At 38.8% G+C, this 27,090-nt stretch overlaps 1 protein-coding gene across 2 annotated transcripts in view; it reads right to left on the bottom strand.

The window, feature by feature from the left end:
• Window positions 1-922: 922 nt before the first annotated feature.
• LOC143040772 (actin-histidine N-methyltransferase-like) overlaps window positions 923-27,090 on the bottom strand; it is a 62,278-nt gene continuing 36,110 nt past the window's right edge. For both annotated transcript variants that reach the window (XM_076212206.1, XM_076212210.1), the window contains exons 10-12: window positions 17,941-18,126; window positions 15,220-15,371; window positions 923-10,167 (exon numbers count right to left, since the gene is read on the bottom strand). In XM_076212206.1, coding sequence (XP_076068321.1) covers window positions 10,042-10,167; window positions 15,220-15,371; window positions 17,941-18,126 — 464 coding nt within the window. In that variant the 3' untranslated portion in view covers window positions 923-10,041. The remainder of the gene's footprint in view (window positions 10,168-15,219; window positions 15,372-17,940; window positions 18,127-27,090) is intronic.

The following is a 27,090-nucleotide window of genomic DNA, read 5'->3' as shown; positions in this document are numbered from 1 at the left end:
AAATTGTTGGAGAAACCTATAACTTGCTAAGATCAATAAAGGTGGCTTTTACTTATTTGGATGAAGAAATGGTAAAGAAAATACTAGTCACATTGATAAGGCCAAAATTGGAGTATGCAGCAACACTATGGTCACCCAGTACCAAAAAGAATACAAGGAAAATTGAGAGAATACAGACAGCAACTATGAAGATGGCCCCAACACTACCAGAACTGTCATATCAAGAGAAATGTCAAAACTAAAATTGCCAACTGAAACAAAAGAGAGAAAGAGGTGACTTGTTGACTCTCTACAGAATCATGAGAGGTATAGAAGTCCTTGATAGAGAAGACATACAGTAATAAATTGGGATAAGAGAAATACAAGGAGACATGAAAGGAAGCTCAAAAAGGACAGTTATAGAAGAGACCTAAAAAAACAGCTTTCCCTACAGAGTGGTAGATATATGGAAGAAATTAGATGAAACAATAGTGTGTGCAAAAACCATACACAAATTTAAGATCAAATTAAACATGGCGAGATACAGAGACAGGACACCGCAAATGTAGCTCCCCTTCCTGCAAGATACAACTAGGTAAATACACATGGATTATTGAGCACTAGGGAGAACACATTTATCATCCATAGAAAATGATAATTGAAGGGCTGACTCAGTGAGAGATTATATAATAATTTTTTAATATATTCAGGAAGCCTCACATCCCCAAGCACCTCTTGTGGTAATATCTTCTTTATTAGAGCATGGATAACTTCATTATTCCACTCCACTGAGAAAAGTGTATAGATACCAAGTAAATGATGAGAAGAGTTTTTGCACTTGAGAAAAATTATCAATGTTTACATACAGTGGTCAAATGACTGATTATTGCCACAATATACATTCTATAAAGCTTATTTTCTATTTCAGGATAATTTTATACAATTAAATAATTTATCTTTTATTACTAAATAAGTTGTACATACATTTTTTAAATATGTTGTAAATATTAATAATATTAACATATATCTCAAGTTTCTTTCCCTCGGATCTCTTTCAAGGTGTGGACTACAACAATGTTACATTGGGCATCCCTAGGCTTGGATTCCAACCCAAGTCCCCCAGCATTGCACAAAATCCATCCTTAGGCTCAGAATCCAACCCATCTGTTCATTAGTATAACCACACCTTAATTGGTCACATTTCCAAAGATTCCTGACAATAGCCAAAGGTGTGAAGGTGTCGTTTTCTAAATGCAGACGATTTATTTAGCTCTAAAATGAAATTTTTGTTGCCTGAATATAAGTACAATAGAAAAAATATTACATAGGAATTGTTGGCAATTACTGTTTTTTTATTTACTATGCTTGGAGTTTTGCAAGTGTCTCCCATTGTGCATTCTGATCTTTAACATTGACAAATGGAAGTAATTTCTTGTCATAAAGTGGCTGTATGAAGCAGGCATGTCATGTTCTCTGGTGTAAAATACTGGTGCTGTTTCAAAATGTCAGTTATGTTGACATGGAGACAGCCATGAATGCACGTGGTGGTTGTTTTTAGGTGGTTTGTTGGGTGTTGTTCCCAGCATCTTTGCTCCATGTTTAGCATTACTGATCAGAGGACTGGATAGGTAGTCTGTAATTGGCTGTGGAATGGAGGCTTCGAGAAGGGTGGATACCATCAAGCCACCTTGTTAGCTTCTTCATTGCCCAGGATGCCTACATGAAGTGGCACCTAGCAGAAGAATGGAGATTTGAGGTGGAATGGAAATTTGGATGATTCATGAATGGATTTTGTGGGCAAATAGGTGGCAGAACTTCAAGGTGAAAATTGCTTTATGGAGCTTTGTGAATCTGATATCATTATAGATACGGGGGTGGGAGGTATGAAGTTGGGTGTTGTATTTATAGTTGTAATATACGGGAGGGGAGCTATGCTCATGGTGACCTGTCTTTGTATCTCTCCGCATCAAATTTTATCTTAAAATCTTGTATAGTGTTTGCACATACTGTTTTGTTGTCTAATTTGTTCCATGTATTTATCGCTCTGTGGGAAACTGTTCCTTTCAAGTTTTTCCTATAACTATCCTTTTTCAGTTTTTTTCCGTGTCCTCTCGTTTTACAGATGTCCCACACTAACAAGTCATTGCTGTCTAAAACTTCCATTCCTTTCATTATTCTGTAGATAGTCAGCAGATCTCTCTCTCTTCTTTGTTCCAGAGTTGGTAGATTCAATTTGGACAGTCTTTGCTCATTTGCTAGTTTGGTTGTCGCTCTTTGTAATCTTTCTAGTTTCTTAATATTCTTTTTGGTACTGGGTGTCCAAAGTGATGCTGCGTACTCAAGTTTTGGTCTTATTAGTGTAGTTAGTATTTTCTTTATCATTTCTTCATCCATATAAGCAGATGCCACTTTGATTGACCTCAATAAGTTGTAGGTTTTTCCGAATATTTTATTTATATGCTTATCTGGTTTCATGTCCTTTCCAATCATCACTCCAAGATCTTTTTCCGAGTTTTTTATTTTTATTTTTTCTTCCCCAATTCTGTAATCTTTTGATATTCTGTTTTTACTCTTTCCAAATTCCATTATACTGCATTTCTTTATATTAAATTTTACTTCCAACTTTTGTGGATGTGTAAAGCAGCGAGACTGGTGAAGAGTTCAGTAAACTACTCCATGGTTAGAGTAGAAACCATTGGCACTTGTGGTGACAACTGTTTAATTGGTAGGTGGGTGGGAAAGATTCTTCTTGAATGACTTAAATTGACCAAGGTGGCTAAAATGAGCCAGGGGTGTATTGGAGGAAGTAGCCGGGGGGCTTGGTTGGGTGTTGCGAGGACTTTGTAGGGATAGTTTGATAGTGATTGATGATACTATCAGTCTTGGTCACTGCCTTACTCTTACCAATGATAGGAGTCAACCTAGGAGTACCATGTGGGGATGAGGTAGCAACTGGTTTTCCTTACTGTTTTTGAATCCCTCTTTGATATCTTGACTCCCTCTTCTTAGGCAGGAATTAAGAGTGGGCTGCAAGACTTCAAAACAGGATTCATAGTGGGTAGGGAAAACCTCATCCCCTGTATCCTATGAATGATATCTACATGACCATAAATCTGGAGTTTAAAAACCTATAGGTCATTCCACTGTCATATGCACTTCACATTTTATTTTGGTTGGTGCAAAGGTGATTTTGTTTTGTCTACAGAATTTTTTCAGTTAAGGGGTTAATGAAATGCATTTGCTATAAGCTAAAGGACGAAAACTAGTGCACTTAAATTACCACCACATCTCAGGTTTAAAGTCTCACCAGCCCATGAAAATGTTTCCATGTTATGTAATTATTTAATTGTAGTACTGTATATAGGAAAGGATCAACACTCATTGTTTCCCATCTCCTAGTCTCCAATTTGTCATCTCTAGCCTCAAATTCATGTACATTTCAAACTTGATCTATACCCTTGATTTCCAACTACTCTATTCAGATTTTAATTCAAGTACTTATGCATCTTTTTTTTCTTTTAGGAATGTCCCCTGTGGGGCTACAAGGAGAAGGATGCCTAGTCCCAATCCCCGTCCCTTTCTTCTCGCCTCTTACGATCCAAATGGGTAAGAGTATGACAGAAAATTTTGAAAGTAATAAAAAGATGTTTTGGAAAGAAATTTAGAGAGGAAGAGGAGGCAAATCAAGTAGAGAGGAAAAGGTAAAAGGTGCAGATGGAGAGATGATAATGGAAGAGAAGGCAATAAGGGGAAGATGGGCAGAATATTTTAGGGAGTTGCTAAATGTGAAGGATAGGGAGGGAAAGATAGCTGCAGTGGGAAATGCTAAGAAAATGAGTGATGAGTGAGGAAAATGGAGGAGAAATAAGGAAGGATGAAGTGAAGGCAGTTGTTAAGATGATGAAAGCAGGTAAGGCACCTGGTCTGGATGGATGCCATGCAGAATGTCTAAAAAAAGGAGGTACAGTGATGGTGGACTGGCTGGTGAGGTTATTTAATGTTTGCTGGAGAGAGGGTAGAGTGCTGGAGGACTGGAGGAGTGCCTGTATAGTTCCACTTTACAAGGGAAAAGGGGACAAGTGTGAATGTAGTAGTTTCAGAGGGATTAGCTTGTTAAGTGTAGTTGGGAAGGCTTATGGGAGGATCTTGATTGAGAGGATTAGGAGAGGAACAGAGGAAGTAATTGGTGAGGAACAGTGTGGATTTAGGACAGGTAGAGGTTGTGTAGATCAGATTTTTGTGGTAAGACAGATATGTGAGAAAGCTATAGGAAAGGGGAAGAATGTTTTTTGGGCCTTTATGGACCTGGAAAAGGCTTACGACAGGGTAGACAGAAAGGCACTGTGGGAGGTTTTGCGGATATACGGGATAGGAGGAAAGCTTCTAGGAGCTGTCAAGAGTTTTTATGAGAGTAGTAGAGCTTGTGTCAGGATTAGAAATGGAGAGAGTGAGTGGTTCGAGGTAAAGGTGGGACTTCATCAAGGATGTGATATGTCGCCCTGGATGTTCAACTTATACATGGATGGGGGTAGTACGGATGACACTGCGCTTGTGGCAGGATCAGAGGAGGGATTGAGGAAGTTGTTGACAGAGTTTGGGAGAGTGTGTGACAGAAGAAAGCTGAAGATAAATGTGGGTAAAAGTAAGGTGATGAGATGTACAAGGGGTGAAAGTGGCACTAGTCTGGAAGTGAGCATTAAGGGAGAGCGACTGGAGGAAGTGGATGGTTTTAGATACTTGGGTGCAAATGTGGCAGGAAAAGGTGGAGTGAAGGTGGAGGTAGAATGTAGATTGAGAGAAGCAAGTAAATGCCTTGGTGGATTAAAAAGTGTAATGAGGAATAGACATTTGGGAATGGATGCTAAGAGGAGACTATATGAAGGAGTGATTGTGCCAACAGTACTGTATGGGGCAGAAACATGGAACATAAGAGAGGAAGAGAGGAGTTTGAATGTGTTTGAGATGAGGTGTCTGAGAAGTATGATGGGGGTTACTAGGCTAGATAGAGTGAGAAATGAGGAGGTGAGGAGGAGAACAGGGGTGGAAAGGGGGTTGGGAGATAGGGTTGATGAAAGAGTATTAGGATGGTTTGGACACATGGAAAGAATGAGTGAAGACTAGTAAAAGAGGTATGGAAGACAGATGTGGAGGGAGTGAACATGAGGGGATGTCCTAGGATGAGGTGGATGGATGGGGTGAAGGGGGCTTTGGGGAAGAGGGGAATGTCTGTTGAGGAAGGATGAGAGAGGACAGAAGACAGGGGTGAATGGAGAATGGTTGTGTGTGGATGATGTTGTGATGCATGAGGTGGAATGGGCGGGGATGGGGGGTGAGGTAGTAGGTGTGAGCAAGTTTGGATGCAGCCCGAAGGAATTTCTCCCCATCTTCTCCTTTATGCATGGGGGGACGGAGAGGTGGGGTCGCCGATTTAATGAAGCGGCCTTGCTGTGGATGTGCTGTGTCTTGCGACACTGCTTCTGACCCAGGGCAGTGGACAAGGTGCAGGGATGACCCATCATCCAGGAGGTGCTAAGATGGGAGTGAGGGTGGAGGGGTGTGGAGTGTATTCAGGGATGGAATGGGTGGGAATGATTTTATGCCTTTTCCTTTTTGGCTACCTCCCTTGTAAGGGGGAAAAAGCCTTGGTATATGTATGTACTTATGCATCTATATGGAAAACTATTTCTTCACATCCTTTAGACATATTGTCTTCCTTAAAATGTTCTCATGACCTCTTAAAGCCCTCCTATCCTTAATCAAAAGAACTCGTCTGTCAGAATTGATCTTCTTTAGTGACCTGAATCATATCACCTCTTTCTCTTGGGTCTTTCAAAGTTGGCAGACTTGCTCAAGGTAGGTCAATAAAACACTCAGAAAAATGTGAAATTTAAAAATCTGCTAACTCAACAATCCATACTGTACAAAAGTTTCTAAATACAAATCTTCTCTAGCACCATTCAAGATCAAGTGTCTTACCCCTCCAAGACAGGTGGGAAGGGCATTGGGGGGAGGGGGGCTGCACCAAAAGTCATCATTTGTAAAAAATAAAAATGCCTTCAAATTACACTGTAAACCCTGCTGTCATAAGAGGTATTGATAATTATCTTGCAGTTTCCTCCTCCCCAAATACACTTGCATACATAACAGAATTAATATTACAAGGTCACAAGTGGAGGGAGGCAGGCCTATTACTCGGGGGTCATTGCCAACCAGAGACCAAAAGTTACACACTACAGTACAATAGACACAAGCTGAACAGTATTTACAGTAACTATAAACTTGATTAAAAAAAATGTTCCAATGTCTTGTGAACATGCTATTTGAGATTCAAGTGCCTAATGAACTTGTCACCATTTCCCACCTTATATGTGATATATTTCAATTTCATTAATTTAATTTTCCATAAAGAAGAAAATGGGGCATTATATTCTCTACATCATTAAAGTCCAAAAACATATCCTTACCTTCTGCTGAAATCTTCTTTTATATCTTACAGCAAATACTTGATATATGCACCCTCTTTTTCTTCTAGATTGTCATACAAATCTAGTACATATTTCTTCTCTAAGTGATTTATGGTCCTAACCACAGGCTGTTGCTGGATTCTTGGATGCTGGAAGTCTTCGGCAAGAGACCTGGGGCAATTGATTGATTGACTGACCATACAAGCCTTAAAAGTGGCAATTATGATATCAATGGCATATACCACAAAACTGTTGTCGACATCATTGCTTGATTCAAGCATTCTCAATGAAGTTGTCCCAATATAATCCCTTCTTTTCAAAACAAGGAGAAAAATGGGAATTTTCACCATATAAAATGGGATCAAAGATTTACTATATGTTATGGAAGTACTAGACAATCCAGAGAAAACCTAATCCCATGTATCCTTCAAACTATATCTACATGACCATAAGTCTAGTTTAAAAACCTATCACTCATTCCAGTGTCATATACATTTGTCTCATCCTGTGTGCAGGTACCTTGCAGGTTAAGTTTATTACATTTTTATCATGTTAAAGTATGACTTGTGAGACTAGTTGAGTCTCTTATCCCAGCATGTACATTCTCATTATGAAAATATACTTCCCATGTGACCAATACAGCCTCTCAAGCCAATAGAAGTTATTATGAAAGGACACCTATTATAGTGTCACCACCAGTCTTGCTTCTAATACTTCAACAACTACACACTAATAAATCTGATAAAACACTAATCAGTCCACTGCCCTAGGTCTCTCTTGTATAAGACTGATGGCTCCCAGGTAACCACCAAGTTCCCAGATTTGCCTACAAGTCACTCAAGGAAAAGATACTGTGTTAATGTCTAGGTAAATCTATACAAGTGTAGTGTAAAATGAGAGTGTCTTCTGTGTGGTGATTGCATCTGAGGCAACTTGATTCTATGGCCAAGCCTTCTCTGTGTTGGCAGTGTTTTAAAGCTGAATGGTGTCCTGAATGCAGTCATGTTAATATGGTTCTTACTTGTTGCAGGAGGGATTTCTTTGTGCGACTGATGTCCAGGGGAGTTTCATGGTGTATGGAGTTTAGTCGTTGGCCTCAGAGTGCTCATGACCTGTGTGTGTACGTTTTTTTCTTTATGGAAAAGTTGTATGGTGAAGATGATAAATTTTTGTAGGTGTTTGAATAGTATTCTCTCTCTCTTTTTCCTAGTTGGATGTATTGTGTTGAGGAGATGGATGGTTGAGGCTGAGGGCTTTTACAAAGAATTGCATGCCTATCAATTTCATGTGATGTTTTATGGGAAGGATTTTGTGAGTAAATGTTCTATTGGGTTTTAGTACATCCTATTACTATTCTTAATGTTTTGTTTGTGTAGTTTGTAGGGTGTATATGTTTTCTTGATTGTAGGGAACCATGCTGCTAAGGTGTAGTGAAGTGTAAATATATGGAAGATGTTATAAACAACACAACACTGGAAGTAGATAAAGTGTTTAAACTACCCAAGGACCTGGAAGTGAGGCCTGGCAAGATGGTATTTTAAATTGGTAATTGAAAAAATGTGAAGAGAACCAAAGGCAGTGGGGTTGGCTGAGTCAATGCATGACTTGACCCTTTATGGAAAAACATATAGAAAGGGGAATACCTAGTTCCCTGACTCCACCCCATTTAGTCACATTTTATGACATGTTTGGGAATGTGGTCATGGCATTCACATCCCCCTGTCATAGGAGCATGTCACATTACCAATATAGAAAAATAATTTGTGCGATACAAAGAAAAATGTTGTCTGATCTGAATCTGTTACCATACTCCCTTCACATGCAAACTATAGTGAATCATAAAAAAAATCTATTACAGGTACTCCATAACAAGGACTTCATCATAAAGCAAATTAATTGATAAAGTACCACTTGATAACAATGTTTCTAAAACATTCTTTGCTTTCAAAATGCAGATGATATGGTATCTTGCACTGATGCCATATAACAACAAACTTAGCTTTCTTATTAAATCTTATAACAAATACTGCAACATTACCATATTTTTACACTGCACTATCAAAGTATACATTAAATATTGACATATTATCACAACACCCAAGTAAAACCTTGATCTAACACACTAACTGCTGCAGGTAGCAATTCATCACAGCTGCATCCAATTACATCTTGCAGCCAGATTCAAGTGCTTGCAAAGGCACACACTGCCTTTATTACTCATGAGGTCAACACAGAATGTAGCAGCATACATGAGTAGCCTGTCCATTAAACTGAGAATTACTAATTCTGGGTTCTTTAAATCAAGGGTTTATGGTGTTGTATTATCTAACCTTTGTAACTGAGTGAAATAGTCATGAACTGAACTAGATATGGTAGTGCTATGCCTTGCTGATGTAGCAGAGGGCATGCTGACCTTCTCAAGTAACCCCATTATGAAACCTCTCAAGATTTTATTCTGGCTAAAGCTTAATTACTTAACTCAGCTTTTGGCAGGACTTATCCTACTCAAAGGGTTATGGTAATTGGTTTCAGCCTTTCGGGAAATGAATCTTGTTTCCTGATCATATCATGAATAGTACCAATATGAAAGTAATAATGGGTATTTATGGGTTATCCAGCTATGTCCCCATCAGTACTTATGAAAAAAAAGGCAAGTACCTGTGTGAGGTGGTCCTATAAGATGAGCATCAGAGAATCATCTTGTCACTTGTCTATAAAAACCCATTAACCCCTTCACCTCCATCTGGAGGTGCAGTCCCATGGGGCTGACATGGTCTCTGCACTGATTCCAAAATCTCTCTCATCATCTTTCACCATTCTCATGTGTTATCCCCAAACTTAACATATCAAGGACTCCAAACTTTACAAATCCAAACATTTATCATACAAACCTAGTTTGTACCAAGTACCAAAGGAGGATTCTTTCAAGTATGGCTCTATATAATCTTGATGGATTTCATGAATATTTTTATACTAAAAAAGTTACTTTGTCTTGAATAAATTTGCTACCTAGAGGTTCTGGTGTACACAGTCATTTTAACATATCCTCCCATCACCTGCTGAGCAAGAATTACATTTCTGCAGTGCAAATACCTCTCTCACATTGGAGATCCATAGAAAATGATCAGAAGCTCCAAATATATGTTTTTATCTAGTTGCATTTTTCAAGATGGAAGTTCACTGTATCCTACTTCTTGATGTATATGTGTATTAACCTAACTGTATTTATTTGTGTGCACATGTGTATATGTACTGAATCTATTACACAAGTTTGAGAAACATTCATTACAATAAATACAGTCATAAAATATGATTATGAAATGCTTTGCATTCCTACCATTACTAATGTCTCAATTGCAAGCTCTAAAAACATCACACACCATGAAGCAATGAAGAAAATGCATCAGCAATAAAACTTCCACATAGTCTCTATCACACACTTGATAGATTTTTGCTGTTCAAAATTATTACTGTTTATATACATGGGCTTCTACAAAAAACAGATCACACATCTCAAAGCAATGAAGAAAATGCATCAGTAACAAACTTCCACATAACCTCTATCACACTTCATAAGTTTTTGTGGTCCAGAATTATGTTACTGCTTACATACACGGGCTTTTAGAAATATGCTGGCATCCCTCAGAATCTTCTTCTCACAGAGCAAAAGGTTCCTGATTGTGGATTCAGGTTCCTGAAGACTGACAACTGCTTCCTCATCCTCCTGTTGGATCAGACCAGGTTTCTTCAGTTTTCATTGTAGAATATAATGATTCAATTCTTGTGAAGAATGACACTAAACAAGAATTACAACTAAATAGATACATAAACAATCTTATGATACCCCTGTTCATGGATGGTCACATATAGTTCTACAGTGAATGGAAATGGCCTTTGAATCCTCCCACAGATCTCTCTGGGAAGAAACATTGGACTGTTGTCTACACTGTATTAAATATAATTTTAGGAAGGGATACCAGACAGAATGTAAATGAAGGCCAAAATATCATGATAGGATGTAATGTCGCTAGAGGACGAAATGTCACATTAGGATGTAATGTCATAGGACAAAATGTCACAATGGGATATAATGACAGTGGAGGACAAAAGATCACGATGGGAAGTAATGATAGTGGAGAACAAAATATCATGATAGGATGTAATGATAATGGAGGAGAAAATATCACGGTAGGATATAATGTCAGTGATAGTGGAGAACATAATATCATGATAGGATGTAATGATAATGGAGGAGAAAATATCACAGTAGGATATAATGTCAGTGAAGGACAAAATGTAATTTTAGGAAGGGATACCGGACAGAATGTCAATGAAGGCCAAAATATCATGATAGGATGTAATGTCGCTAGAGGACGAAGTATCACATTAGGATGTAATGTCATGGGACAAAATGTCGCAATGGGATGTAATGACAGTGGAAGACAAAAGATCACGATGGGAAATAATGATAGTGAACAAAATATCACGATAGGATGTAATGATAATGGAGGAGAAAATATCACGGTAGGATATGTCAGTGAAGGACAAAATATAATTTTAGGAAGGGATACCAGACAGAATATCAATGAAGGCCAAAATATCAAGATAGGATGTAATAACAGTGGAAGACAAAAGATCACGATGGGATGTAATTATAGTGGAGGAAAAAATATCACGGTAGGATATAATGTAACTGGAGGACAAAATATAATTTTAGAAAGGGATGCCGGACATAATGTCACTGAACGACGGGAGGCCGGCGTGAATCACGGTGACGTAGGGGGAAAAAATGTACAAGAGAGACCGGATGACCGTGATCGACCAGATGTCCGTGATGGGGTAAATGTTAATTTTGATAGGAGAAATGTTAATGAGGCATTGAATGTCAATGAAGGACCAAATAATAATATAGAGCAAGGTATAAATAAAAAACAAAATGATAATATAAGACATGATATTGAAACTCAAAATGTGTCAAAAAGAAATAATCACGAGTTTCTTAAAACCATGTACAGACGCTCCTCTACTTACGTTCATTCGTTTTACGTTTTTTGATTTTATGTTTGAACAGACTGTAAAAAAAAAAAAAAAAAGTTATTTTTTTAGTTTAGCGCGCTCTCCTTAGTTCGAACGATACTTACGCATGACGCTGCGTCCATTGTTCACATTGCACAAACGACAGACTGAAAGTGCCTTGCCTCATCCTCCTCCTCCCCTCCTCCTCCACCATCTCAATTTATGTTGCTTGAATTTAATTTATTTGAAATTAATGTTATTATTTTACAATGTTATGTGTATAATTAATGATTTAGGGGTGTTTTGTAAGATACGGTAATAGAATTTATGGATGTATAGTACAGTAACAACTTACGTTCATTTTCAACTTGCGTTCGGCCGTTCGGAACGTAACTAAAACGTAAGTTGAGGAGCGTCTGTACTTTAATGCTCATAGTATTAGGAACAAATTTCAAGAAATACAGGCGTATGTCAAAAGCGAAAATCTCTATATGATAGGAATAACTGAGACATGGTTAAATGGTACAGAGTTCGAAGCTGAATTTAATATTGCGGGATTTAAACACTTTCATCAAGATAGAAACCACAAGAAAGCTGGGGGTGTTCTATTGTACGTTAAAAACAATGTTCATGCTTGTGTTTTAGAAAAAAAGAAACAGGATGCATATGATAGTTTGTGGGTTGAGTTAACCCAAACAAATGGACAAAAAATGAATATAGGTGTAATATATAGGCCAAAGACATTATCATTAGCAGACGACAAACTGTTATTTCAAGAACTGTCTAGTTTCTGCAACCGGGATTTATTGATAATGGGTGATTTCAATTTTACTGACATTGATTGGATGACCCTTGAACATGGCCATATAGGTAGTCGCTTGATTGATTTTCTTGGTGACAATTACTTAATTCAGCATATAAAAGAGCCCACAAGATATGGAAACTTACTCGATCTTTTGATCACTAGCCGCGAAAGCATGGTAACTGATGTAGAATCGGTGAATCTGTTGCAAATAGCGATCACAACTTAGTTAGATTCAAACTCCTAAACAATTTTAGAATAGATATTTGTGTTTCTAAAATACCCGATTTCAGTCAAGCTCAGTTCATAGGACTACGTCAGGAGCTTCAGCTTACAGATTGGGAGGCAAAATTAAACGAAAGACCTGTAGATCAGATGTGGGAAATATTTCAAAATACGCTCACTAAGATGATTCAAACTTACATTCCTTTTAAGGACAGACGTCCCCCAAATCAGGCTCGCCTAAAGTGGCTTGACAAAGAAACTGAAAAAAGTATAGCTAAAAAGAGACAGGCTTATAAGAAATATAAGTGCTCGGGTGCATCTAATGACTATGAAAGTTATGTATCAATACAGAGAGATTTAAAAAAGACAATAAGAAAAAGAAAACGACAATACAAAATGAACATAGCTGATAAATCCAGAGAGAATCCCAAAGAATTCTATAGTTACATTAGAGATAAAAAGGTTGTTAGGAATCACATTGGTCCACTATTATCTGCTGACGGTCAGCTTGAATATTCAAATGAAGGAATGTGTAATATCTTAAACAATTATTTTAGCTCGGTATTCGTAAACGAAACACCTCAAAATGAATTCCAAACTGAAACCTGTGAAAAGTCTGGGGTAAACTTACTCACTACGGTAAATATAACAAAAGAAAAAATTAAAAGGTGTATAGACAAACTCAAAGTTGATAAAACACCAGGGCCTGACGGTTGGCATCCAAGAATCTTAAAGGAAATGAAAAATGAGATTGTTGTTCCATTAGAAACTATTTTCAAGAAATCCATCATATCCGGAGATGTCCCAAGAGAATGGAAGCTCGCTAACATTACTCCCATATTCAAAAAAGGTGACAAAAAGAAACCAAATAACTATAGGCCTATAAGTTTGACTTCAATCGTAGCAAAAATAATGGAAACTATCATTAGAGATGCTATCGAACATCATTTAGAAAGTAACCGTTTGATAAATGATAGCCAGCATGGTTTCAGACGGAAACGTTCTTGCGTGACTAACTTACTCGAATTCTACAACACAGTTATCTCGAATTATGACAAAAGAAACAATATAGATTTAATATATCTAGACTTTGCAAAAGCTTTTGATACCGTCCCACACGAAAGACTACTTACTAAATTAGCTTTGCATGGAATAAGTGGTAGCCTATTAGGTTGGACTAGTAATTGGTTGAATGGTCGAAAACAGAGTTGTTTTAAATGGAAAAACTTCTGGATGGAAAAGTGTTGCAAGTGGAGTTCCTCAGGGTTCCGTTCTTGGGCCACTTCTATTCATAGTATATATAAATGATATAGACCATGGACTAAAATCTACTGTTTCCAAATTTGCTGATGATACAAAACTGTGCGGAGTGGCAAATGATCACTCAAACCAATTAGTTATTCAAGAAGATTTAGCTCAATTACAGCAATGGTCTGAAAAGTGGCTAATGAAATTTAACACAAGTAAATGCAAGGTAATGCACAAAGGTAAAAATAACAGTAAGTACTATTACAAGTTATTTGGAAATTCGTTAACAAAAGTGGATAGTGAAAAAGATCTCGGCGTAATTATCAGTAACGACCTCAAATCATCCAAGCAGTGTATTTCAGCCTCTGAGAAAGCAAATGAGATTCTGGGACTGATTGCGCGATCTTTTGATTTTAAAAGTCCATCACTCATTAACAAGCTATATAAATCGTTAGTTCGTCCACATTTGGAATATGCTGTTTCCGTATGGTCACCGAATCTCATTAAAGACATTGACAGACTGGAAAAAGTACAACGGCGAGCCACAAAACTGATTCCAAATATCAAAAATAAATCATACGAAAATCGACTAAAACACATGAATCTGTTTTCCCTAAAAAAGCGTAGACTCAGAGGTGACTTGATACAGGTCTTTAAGATTTTAAAGGGAATTGACAACATCAAGTGACAAAATTTTCACATTGAATGAGAATCAGACAAGAAACAATGGTCTCAAACTGTCCGGAAATAGATTCAATTTGGAAGTAGGTAGAAACAACTTTGCCAACCGTGTAGTTAATGAATGGAATAAACTTCCTGCACAGGTAGTGCAATGTAGTTCAGTTCGAAGCTTCAAGAATCATTTAGATAAATACCTAAATAAGATGCTGTAATGATTATAATTTATCTTATATTATTTGTTTTTGTTTTGTTATCATTTGTCTGTCTGATTTTCATTTATTATTAGTTATATGTCAATTTATTGTTATTTACTATTTACCTGTTTGTTTATTATTTAACTATACCTATGCATTTATTTATGTATTTTATTTGTTATTTACATTATTATAGTTTTTATTTATTTATTGTTTTATTATTATGATTTTTTTTTTTGCATCCGACCTAGATATGGACCAAAAGGTCTCCTGTCAGCATGCTCCGCCTTTGTAATCCTTTGTGTGGGAATGTGTCTATCTAACTGGGTTATATTAGAGAGTCAATAATGTCTCAGTCTTTGGTAAGTAGAAGTCCAACCCCATGAGAGTGTGATCCTCTCCTACTCCAAGTCACCCTCTTTACTAATTGGTCATTGTGTCCCCAAGAACAGAAGCAAATGTTATAACCAAAAAATTTTGTACTGAATACTATGCAAGGGAGTGATTACTTGCAATTATCAGTTTGTACACAAGCTGGAATCTGCTATTGCATAGACACACATCATTCATTTCCATGAATATAGAAACCATAAAGCCCCTTGAAGCCTACCTCTAGTGTCGTTGGGTAGGCACGGGTAAGGAGGGCCACCCGTGTGCTCAGAAAAGCCCATGTTTTGTCCTGGATAGTTGTGCCTACATCACAGTCCTCATGAAGGAGTCCCTGAGCCTTAGAGCCATCCTTCACCCACTTCTGGAGGGAATCTGGTTGACCAAAGAAGACAAGAGAGTAAGTTATGATGAATCACTTGGTACAACAATCAATCTTAACTCCTTCAATATGATATCATACTTTCTGCTTTATTCTGGCTGACAATGGACCAATGACAGGTACCTGCATATGGTGGTCCTGCAAGATGGACAGGGAAGCTGCCTATTTTAAAAACCCATCAACCCCCTCACCTTAATCACAAGGTGCACCCCTGAGTGGCTGACACTCAGTCTACAGACAAGGAACAAGGTATCACTTTATCAACTTCAACTGTATTTCTTGAATTTTTTCACATGTGGAAAGCTAACAGCCAGCAACTGCTTTCCTCTCCCTACCACTATGAACTGGTGAAAGAGTACCAAAGCCACTTAGATAAAAACAGTGCCAGCCACCATTTTTTTTTTTCTTTCAGATTTTCTATTTAACGAAACTTGAGGCAACAATTGCTTAATTGATTGATTAGCTGACAATCAGTAAACTCAAACCTGTATTTATTTGAATTCACTGCGAGTTACTGTGGGAGGTTTTGCAGATATATGGGAAAGGAGGAAAGCTGCTGAGAGCAGTCAAGAGTTTTTAAGACAGTAGTAGGGCCTATGTTAGAATTAGAAATGGGGGAGTGAGTGGTTTGAGGTGAAGGTAGGACTTTGCAGGGATGTGTCATGTTGCCATGGCGGTTCAATTTGTACATGGATGGGGTGATGCAGAAGGTAAATGTAAGGGTAATGGGCAGGGAATTGGAGATGATTAAAGAAAACAGAGAAAAATGGGAGATAAGCCAGTTGTTGTTTGCTGATGACACTGCACTTGTACCAGGATCAGAGGAGGGATTAAGAAAGTTAGTGACAGAGTTTAGGAAGGTGTGCAAGAGGAGGAAGTTGGAGGTAAATGTGGGTAAAAGTAATGTGATGAGATGTACAGGGGGAGAGGATGGCAGCAAATTGGAAGTGAGCATGAAGGGAGAAAGACTGGAGGAAGTGGATAGCTTTAGATTCTTGGAGGTGCATGTGGCGGGAAAGGAAGGGGTGGAAGCAGAGGTAGAATGTAATGAGAAATAGAAATTTGGGAATGGATGCTATGAGGAGATTGTATGAAGGAATGATTGTGCTGACGGCACTGTATGGGGCAGAAACATGGAACATAAAAGAGGAAGAGTTTTAATGTGTTTGAGATGAAATGTCCAAGAAGTATGTTAGGGGTTAACTAGGCTGGATAAAGTGAGAAATGAGGAGAGTGGGGGTAAAAAAGGAGTTGGGAGATAGGGTTGATGAAAGAGTACTGGGATGGTTTGGACACATGGAAAGAATGGGTGAAGAAACATTAGTAAAAGAAATGTGGAAAGCAGAGGTGGATGGAGTGAACAGGAGGGGGGTGAATGAGGAAGGGGCATTCAGGAAGAGGGGGGATGTCTGTTGAGGAAGGAAGGGAGAAGACAGAAGATAGGGGCAAGTGGAAAATTGTTGTGTATGGATGATGCTTTGATGCATGGAAAGGATTGGGTGGCGGATGGGAGAGTTAGGGAGTGGTTATGTGTGAATGATATTTTGATTCAACCTGAAGGGATTTCTCCCCATCTCTTCTTCTGCATGAGGGGATGGAGAGGGGGGGGCCGCCGATTAAATGAAGTGGTCTTGCTGTGTCCTGCTGCATTGCTTCTCACCCAGGGCAATGGGTGAGATGCAGGGATGACCTGTCATCCAGGAGCCAAGAAAAGAGGGAAGGAGGGAGGGATGGTGAATGGGTGGAGTGGGTGGGGATGAAATGGGTGGAAGTGGCATTATGCCTTTTGACTTTGGCTAACTCCCTTGTAAGGGGGAAGGAGTCCTTGGTTTATGATGAGAACCTCTTTATTCAAAAGCAATGAGTCTCCTACAAGAGAGACCTGGGGTAATAGAATGGCTGGCTGATACAGTGAGTCCTTTTTATACGGTAATTCTTTATCCAGTACATTCACAGTTACGGTATTTGGTAATTACTACCCTCGATTCTATTTACGGTAAGAAAAAATCACAGATATCTGCTCGTGTTTTGAAGAGGAAAGAGCAGGGAGAAGGTACATCTGCCATATCCTATTATTACATGATATAACGGGTTCGGTATATGGTAATTTCAATTTGCAGTAAGGTTTTCAGGAACGCATGTATACCGTATAACAAGGACTTGCTGTATCCATATTTGTATACAAAATAAATATACAAGTAAATGTGGGTAAAAGTAAGGTGGTGTGATGTACAAAGGGTGAGGGTGGCAGTGAGTTGGAAGTAATTCTTAAAAGAGAAAGGCTGGACAAAGTGGGCAGGCTTCAGATTATGTCTACAATCTATCAACTTCTATACATTTTTTTCCACTGTTTTTCATGTAAGAAGAGAAAACAACCATTGACTGCTCCCCTTCCCCTTCTCTCCCTCCTATCAGCACTTACAAAACATTACCTTCCAATATTTCTCACAAAAGAAATTAGAGAGGGTATGAAGACCACTGCTGAGTGGTTTGGGTTGGTATTTGTAGCTACAATTGACTGATCAACAGGGGCTCCTTACTATGCTCCTGGCAAATGCTTACCTTTATCCATACAAAATACTCTGGTGAAAGCAAGGAGTCCTCGTGTGATAGGATGAAGACCTCTGACCAAATGGAAGGTCCCTGATGAAGGGAGGCCCAAGGACTGAAGAAGCTGGTTTTTCTCATCATGGAGAGGGTCACTCTTGCTCACTCCTAACTTAATACTCAGGTGGTTATTCTCATTATCTGTAAGTAATGGAATTGTTGTTATGTGTAAATAACTATTCAGTGGGATCAATGATGAATGCCTGCAAATGGTGATCCTGCAAGATGGATGTCAGAGAAAATATTTCTCTGTGTCCATTTTCAAAACCCATCCACACCTTCACCTTCATCTGAAGATGCAACCTTACATCTAGTCTCTATACCAGGCCCAAGGTCTCTCTCAAATTCAGCTTCACATTAACACAACAAAGACAACAGTCCAAATTTTCTTCCCAGAGCACTCTATGAGAGACCCTGAGAACTGTTGCTGGCTACTTTGGAACTACAGGTTTCCACTCAGTGTCAGTTAGTTTTTTGCCACTAGTCTCTCTTACAGAAGACCAGTGTACTTTAGGTAACCAGCAACAGCCTCCGGGTGGGACCATAAGTTGCTCAGGGAAGGTGTGTTGTTATCTGAAGATTGTTAGTAAGGGGCATTGTAATATAAGGTGTTCTGTCTCTTTTGTGTGGTGGTTGCACCTGGGGCAGTTTGGATCTGTGGCCAAGCCTATTCTGTGTTGGTACTGCTTTAATGTTGGATGGTGTCCTGAACACAGGTGCACAGTTGTGGTTCTTATCTCTTGTGGGAAAGTCTTTTCTGTGGGGCTTATTTCTAGGGGTTGTTGTTGGAGTATTGAGTTTGGCAGTCTGTCTTGAAGTGATTTATTATTATTATTTATATTACTATAATTTTTATGGAGGGGAGGGGAGTGGAGTGTATTTAGGGATGGAATGGGTGGGAATGATTTTATGCCTTTTTCTTTTTGGCTACCTCCCTTGTAAGGGGGGAAAAGCCTTGGTATATGTATGTATAATTTTTATCTATCTTATTTATTTTATTTTTCATTTACCGTATATACTCGTCTATAGGTCAATCTCGTGTAAAGGTCGACCCCCCCATTTTTGGCCAAAAAATCTGGAATTTTCCATATACCTCATGTACAGGTCGAGTGGCTTGTTTTTGTTTTGGTGCTGTGGGCATTCCACTGTCTTAATGCTTTGAAGTGGCATGGCTTGCCTGGTATAGCAATTGATTATTATGGTTTTTTCACTTCATTAACTCTGATGTATTTTGGTTTATGTTTTTTTCAAGTTCACGGACTTTAATATTTAATAAGTTTCACTGAAGTTGCCATTTTAGCAGAGTGAAAAACTTGAACAGATTACCAAGTAATGTACGGTATACTGAATAAACTGGCTAGGCATGTTTTGTTAGAAACAATTTTAACCAACAGTGTCTCAGAGTAGTCTTGTAATCTCAACTGTGCGGATGATCTGGCTAATGATAATGTGGAGGAGGAAGATAATGTTGATGTTCCTATGGCTGATGAAGTTGATCCATATGACGATACTCTACACAGAAGTGAGTGGGAGGAGCTGTTTGGTGGTGAAGGTGACGACAGCAAGGAAAACAATTTTGGTGGATTTTAGTTAAAATATTTAGGATTATACCATGTGTCACTGTAACAGTAACAAGTTGGCAATACTGAACAGTTTGTTTTCGTGATGGTGAGATCCATGCATTGTTTTGGTAAGGGTAACAATAATATATATCATATAGAAAGCTAAATTTGGGTAAATTTTTAGTTTCAACCATGGGCGCAATATAGCAATAAAAATTAATTATAAATTTTGTAAATTATAATGTATCAACGTAATATGCAATTTTGCGAGCGGAAAAAAAAAAAAAAGGTGCTAAAACAGATTTCATAAGTAACGAAGTCGTGTCGGACGAATGGTACGCCATGTTTGTTATGATAGATGCCGACATCGAAGAAATGAAAGGATGATAAATTCGTCTAACCTAAACTAACCTAACCTAACCTGTGTTTAATAAATCATTACCTGCAAATTAAATGTCATCCGGCTCGTCCTCGTTGTCGTCGTCGGGAGAGAAGTTGGCGGGCTTTTCAACCACTCTCTCAGCTTGCGGGGTATACAAAGTTCTTGCAGCTTGAAGGAATGCATGTATCTCCGCTCCATAACATTCCTTCAAGAAAATGTACCTGACAAGGTACTGTCGGAAGTACCGAGGCCGTCAATTGACAGACAACAAGATGGCGTCCCGATCCTATGCTACCAACTTCATTCATTAGCATATTTGCTTGTAGCAAGGTATTTTTTATTTTCACTTCCGCCCACAAAATTGCATATTACATTGATACATTTTAATTTACAAAATTAATAATTGATTTTCTATTGCTATATTGCGCCCATAGTCGAAACTAAAAAAATACCTAAATTTGAGAATATCACAGCATTTTATTATTTTTTAAACTATGGGTACTATAATAGTATACATGATATAATAAGCTCGCCTGTGCTAAGAATTTTAACAAACAGGTAAAACCACAGTATGGGGTTACCATATCTAGAAGGAATTTCACATGTTTTGGTACGTACCGTGTATTTTATGTCCCCATTGTTTATTGGTAGTGACTAGTAGGTAAATATTTTGATTTCTGAACCTAAAGAAAAGGTAAGACTTCTTCCTAGCCTTTCTTGTCATGTCTGGATTTCAACCTAACAAGATTATTACTTGAGTATAGGTCGACCTCTAGGTTTTGGCCTAAAAAAAATTCCTTAAGATTTCGACCTATAGACGAGTATATACGGTATCATTATTACAATTTTTTTTCCTGCATCTGACCTAGTTATGGACCAAAAGGTCTCCTGTTGGCATGCTCAGCCTTTGTAATCCTTTGTAATCTGAGTGTGTATGGATTTTAGTGTGGATGTTTTGTGCTGTACAGATGGTTGGTTGTTCTACATATTTGTGTACTATGCCTCAGGTGTAGTTTTTTGTTGCATTCTGTTAGTGGTGCTTGTGAAATGTAGTGTGAAGGGTGTGTGGTGTTTAGGGTTCTGGCATAGAACTGTTTCTGTCCTTTCCATGTGGTTTCTGTATGGATGTGTCCAATAGAGGTTGTTTTGATGCACCCTGTTATTACTCTTAGAGCTCCATTCTGTAAAGTTTGTAAATTGTTTGTGTTTATTTTGCCAATTGCTGGGAACCATACTGTGAAGGTGTAGTAAAGGGTGGTTTTTATAAATTGCTTGTGGTTGATTTTTATAATTCCTTTCTGTTGGTGTCAGGTTCATATGTGGGATGAAAGTCATAGAAGTAGCAAATGTTACATTAGAGATAAAAAGGTTGTTAGGAATCACATTGGTCCACTATTATCTGCTGACGGTCAACTTGAATATTCAAATGAAGGAATGTGTAATATCTTAAACAATTATTTTAGCTCTGTATTCGTAAATGAAACACCTCAAGGTGAATTCCAAACTGAAACCTGTGAAAAGTCTGGGGTAAACTTACTCACTATGGTAAATATAACAAAAGAAAAAATTAAAAGGTGTATAGACAAACTCAAAGTTAATAAAACACCAGTGCCTGACGGTTGGCATCCAAGAATCTTACAGGAAATGAAAAATGAGATTGTTGTTCCATTAGAAACTATTTTCAAGAAATCCATCATATCCGGAGATATCCCAAGAGAATGGAAGCTCACTAACATTACTCCCATATTCAAAAAAGGTGACAAAAAGAAACCAAATAACTATAGGCCTATAAGTTTGACTTCAATTGTAGGAAAAATAATGGAAACTATCATCAGAGATGCTATCGAACATCATTTAGAAAGTAACCGTTTGATAAATGATAGCCAGCATGGTTTCAGACGGAAACATTCTTGCGTGACTAACTTACTTGAATTCTACAACACAGTTATCTCGAATTATGACAAAAGAAACAATATAGATTTAGTATATCTAGACTTTGCAAAAGCTTTTGATACCGTCCCACACGAAAGACTACTTACTAAATTAGCTTTGCATGGAATAAGTGGTAGCCTATTAGGTTGGACTAGTAATTGGTTGAAGGGTTGAAAACAGAGAGTTGTTTTAAATGGAAAAACTTCTGGATGGAAAAGTGTTGCAAGTGGAGTTCCTCAGGGTTCCGTTCTTGGGCCACTTCTATTCATAGTATATATAAATGATATAGACCATGGACTAAAATCTACTGTTTCCAAATTTGCTGATGATACAAAACTGTGCGGAGTGGCAAATGATCACTCAAACCAATTAGATATTCAAGAAGATTTAGATCAATTACAGCAATGGTCTGAAAAGTGGCTAATGAAATTTAACACAAGTAAATGCAAGGTAATGCACATAGGTAAAAATAACAGTAGGTACGATTACAAGTTATTTGGAAATTCGTTAACAAAAGTGGATAGTGAAAAAGATCTCGGCGTAATAATCAGTAACGACCTCAAATCATCCAAGCAGTGTATTTCAGCCTCTGAGAAAGCAGATAAGATTCTAGGACTGATTGCACGATCTTTTGATATTAAAAGTCCATCACTCATTAACAAGCTATATAAATCGTTAGTTTGTCCACATTTGGAATATGCTGTTTCCGTATGGTCACCGAATCTCATTAAAGACATTGACAGACTGGAAAAAGTACAACGGCGAGCCACAAAACTGATTCCAAATATCAAAAATAAATCATATGAAAATCGACTAAAACATATGAATCTGTTTTCCCTAAAAAAACGTAGACTCAGAGGTGACTTGATACAGGTCTTTAAAATTCTAAAGGGAATTGACAACATCAAAAGTGACCAAATTTTTACATTGAATGAGAATCAGACAAGAAACAATGGTCTAGAACTGTCCGGAAATAGATTCAATTTGGAAGTAGGTAGAAACAACTTTGCCAACCGTGTAGTTAATGAATGGAATAAACTTCCTGCACAGGTAGTGCAATGTAGTTCAGTTCGAAGCTTTAAGAATCATTTAGATAAATACCTAAGTAAGATGCTGTAATGATTATGATTTCTTATATTATTTGTTTTTGTTTTGTTATCATTTGTCTATCTGATTTTCATTTATTATTAGTTATATGTCAATTTATTATTATTTACTATTTACCTGTTTGTTTATTATTTAACTATACCTATGCATCTATTTATGTATTTTATTTGTTATTTACATTATCATAGTTTTTATTTATTATTTTATTATTAATAAGTGAGGAGTTAGGTAAACAGGTAGAGGAGTGGAAGGAGGTTTCCTCAAGGATAATGTGGATGAAGGTGAAACTGGGAAAGGAGATGTGGGTCTTTGTAAGTGCATATGGGCCTGGCAGTGAGAAGAGTGTAGAAGAAAGGGAGGCCTTTTGGATAGATTTAACCCCTTCCATACGGTGCCGCACACGTAGGCGTCATGGACTTAGATCTCAGTGGCAGCAGCCACTGCCAGCCGTACGACGTGTCGTAATAATACTCGCATCATAAAATATAGTCACCGCTTATATCGATCGTTCTCTCTTCACCCGTGAATTTTGATAACCATAGAAAATGCGATTACAAAAGAATTAGAAAGAATGTCATTATGGAGGGGCGACTACAATAAATATAATCAAGACGCCGATATGGCAGCCTCGCGAATACACTCGCTCCCCATGACGCCTACGTGTGCGGCACCGTATGGAAGGGGTTAAATGAGTGCATAGAGGGTTTAGGAAGAAATGTCAATGTAATAGTACTGGGAGACCTTAATGCTAGGGTGAGAAATGGTCCAATCGATGAAGTGGTTGGGAAGTGTGGAGTTCCAGGAAAGAATCGTAGTGGAGAGTTGATGGTGGAAATGTGTCTAGAAAGAGAGTTGATGATAGCAAATACAGTGTTTCGGAAGAAAGTCAAGCATAAGTACACATGGGAGAGGGTGGTGGAGGGAAGGGTGGTAGATAGAGCGCTAATGGATTATGTAGTGGTAAATAGGATTATGATAGGACGAGTTAAGGATGTACATGTGCTAAGGGGAGAGGGTGGGGGAATATCAGATCATTTTTTGGTGGAAAGTAAGCTGAGAGTGGAGGATAGATTGAGAAAGAGGAAAGGGACAAAAGGTAGGGAGGTTGTTAGAGTGAACTCCTTGAATGAAAAGGAAAAGGAGAAGGAGTACGAAAAGAAGCTGAAGGAGGAGTGGGAGGGAGTAAAGGATGGAGCAGAGATGGGTGTGGAGGAGGAATGGGGATGGTTCAAGGAGGGAGTCTTAAAGTGTGCAAGGATGGTGTGTGGAACAAAAAGGACAGGGGGAAATAGAAGAACGGGTAGTGAATGGTGGGATGAGGAAACAAAGAAGGTTGTAGAAGAGAAGAAGCGAGCATTCACAGATTGGTTACAAAAGAGGACGGGGGAGTCATATGAGACGTACAAAGAAAAGAAAAGAGAAGTAAAGCAAAAGGTAAAGGAGGCAAAGAGGAGAGCAGATGTGAAATGGGGTAGGAGTATGACAGAAAATTTTGAAAGTAATAAAAAGATGTTTTGGAAAGAAATTAAGAGAGGAAGAGGAGGCGAATCAAGTAGGGAAGAAAAGGTAAAAGGTACAGATGGAGAGATGATAATGGAAGAGATGGCAGTAAGGGGAAGATGGGCAGAATATTTTAGGGAGTTGCTAAATGTGAAGGAGGATAGGGAAGGAAAGATAGCTGCAGTGGGAAATGCGAAGAAAATGAGAGTGATGAGTGAGGAGAATGGAGGAGAAATAGGGAAGGATGAGGTGAAGGCAGTTGTAAAGATGATGAAAGCAGGTAAGGCACCTGGTCTGGATGGATGCCATGCAGAATGTCTGAAAAAGGGAGGTTCAGTGATGGTGGACTGGTTGGTGAGGTTATTTAATGTTTGCTGGAGAGAGGGTAGAGTACCGGAGGACTGGAGAAGTGCCTGTATAGTTCCTCTTTACAAGGGAAAAGGGGACAAGTGTGAATGTAGTAGTTTCAGAGGGATTAGCCTGTTAAGTGTAGTAGGGAAGGCTTATGGGAGGATCTTAATTGAGAGGATTAGGAGAGGAACAGAAGGAGTAATTGGTGAGGAACAGTGTGGTTTTAGGACAGGTAGCGGTTGTGTAGATCAGATTTTTGTGGTAAGACAGATATGTGAGAAAGCTATAGGAAAGGGGAAGGATGTTTTTTGGGCTTTTATGGATCTGGAAAAGGCTTATGATAGGGTAGACAGAAAGGCACTGTGGGAGGTTATGCAGATTTATGGGATAGGAGGAAAGCTTTTGGGAGCTGTCAAGAGTTTTTATGAGAGTAGTAGAGCTTGTGTCAGGATTAGAAATGGAGAGAGTGAGTGGTTTGAAGTAAAGGTGGGACTTCGTCAAGGATGCGTTATGTCACCCTGGCTGTTCAACTTATACATGGATGGGGTGGTGCGAGAGGTGAATGCTAGGGTAGTGGGTCAGGGATTGGAGATGGTTAAAGAAAATAGAGAAAAGTGGGAGGTGAGCCAGCTGTTGTTTGTGGACGACACTGCACTTGTGGCAGGGTCAGAGGAGGGATTGAGGAAGCTGGTGGCAGAGTTTGGGAGAGTATGTGATAGAAGAAAGCTAAAGATAAATGTGGGTAAAAGTAAGGTGATGAGATGTACAAGGGGTGAAAGTGGCAGTAGACTGGAAGTGAACATTAAGGGAGAGCGACTGGAGGAAGTGGATAGTTTTAGATACTTGGGTGCAAGTGTAACAGGAAAAGGTGGAGTGAAGGTGGAGGTAGAATGTAGATTGAGAGAAGCGAGTAAATGTCTTGGTGGATTAAAGAGTGTAATGAGGAATAGACATTTGGGAATGGATGCGAAGAGGAGACTGTATGAAGGAGTGATTGTGCCAACAGCACTGTATGGGGCAGAAACGTGGAACATAAGAGAAGAAGAGAGAAGGAGTTTGAATGTGTTTGAGATGAGGTGTCTGAGAAGTATGGTGGGGGTTACTAGGATAGAGTGAGAAATGAGGAGGTGAGGAGGAGAACAGGGGTGAAAAGGGATTTGGGAGATAGGGTTGATGAAAGAATATTAGGATGGTTTGGACACATGGAAAGAATGAGTGAAGAAAGACTAGTAAAAGAGGTATGGAAGGCAGATGTGGAGGGAGTGAACATGAGGGGATGTCCTAGGATGAGGTGGATGGATGGGGTGAGGGGGGCTTTGGGGAAGAGGGGAATGTCTGTTGAGGAAGGAAGGGAGAGGACGGAAGACAGAGGTGAGTGGAGAATGGTTGTATATGGATGATGTTGTGATTGCATGAGGAGGAATGGGCGGGGGGGTGGGGGGGGGTAGTATGTGTGAGTTAATTTTGACGCAGCCCGAAGGGATTTCTCCCCGTCCTCTCCTTATATGCAAGGGGGGACGGAGAGGGGGGGTCGCCGATTAAATGAAGCGGCCTTGCTGTGGATGTGCTGTGTCTTGCGACACTGCTTCTGACCCAGGGCGGTGGGCAGGGTGCAGAGATGACCCGTCATCCAGGAGGTGCTCAGATGAGAGGGAGGGTGGGAGGGGTGTGGAGTGTATTTAGGGATGAAATGGGTGGGAGTGTTTTTATGCCTTTCCCTTTTTGGCTACCTCCCTTGGAAGGGGGAAAAAGCCTTGGTATATGTATGTATGTATTATTAATATGATTTTTTTTTCGCATCCGACCTAGATATGGATCAAAAGGTCTCCTGTCGGCATGCTCCGCCTTTGTAATCCTTTGTGAGGGCTACAATTTGGATTTGGTGATTCATTTTTACAAAAGGGTGTTTTATTTTATTTGTATCTGTCAGGTGTGAGTAACATCACTGTTGACTTCTGGAATGAATTGATCCATTCATTGTAGTTCAAGGCAACAATCATTAATATTCTTCCACATTTTCATATAAGGAGAATTGACAAGTAGCAATTTCTCCCCTCCTACCAAAACTATGAGCTAGTTGACAGAAACAGTCCCACACTTATACAATAGAGACAATAGTCGAAAAGTCTTTAGGTGTGCCCATGGACTGGTGTCAGCATATGCGGCACTGCAGAGTTCCGGTCAGAAAAAAAAAAAAAAAAAATCCTTATATAAATCTTTCCCTTCCCAGGATCTATATGAGGAAAGATTTTTTTAAGAATACCACCCGTT

The sequence above is a fragment of the Oratosquilla oratoria genome, chromosome 2 (genome assembly GCF_046742065.1).
Source record: "Oratosquilla oratoria isolate Oo_2021 chromosome 2, ASM4674206v1, whole genome shotgun sequence".
Taxonomy (NCBI): Eukaryota; Metazoa; Arthropoda; class Malacostraca; order Stomatopoda; family Squillidae; genus Oratosquilla; species Oratosquilla oratoria.
The sequence above is the reverse complement of the archived record's forward strand: the minus strand, read 5'-3'. Positions and strand labels throughout refer to the sequence as shown.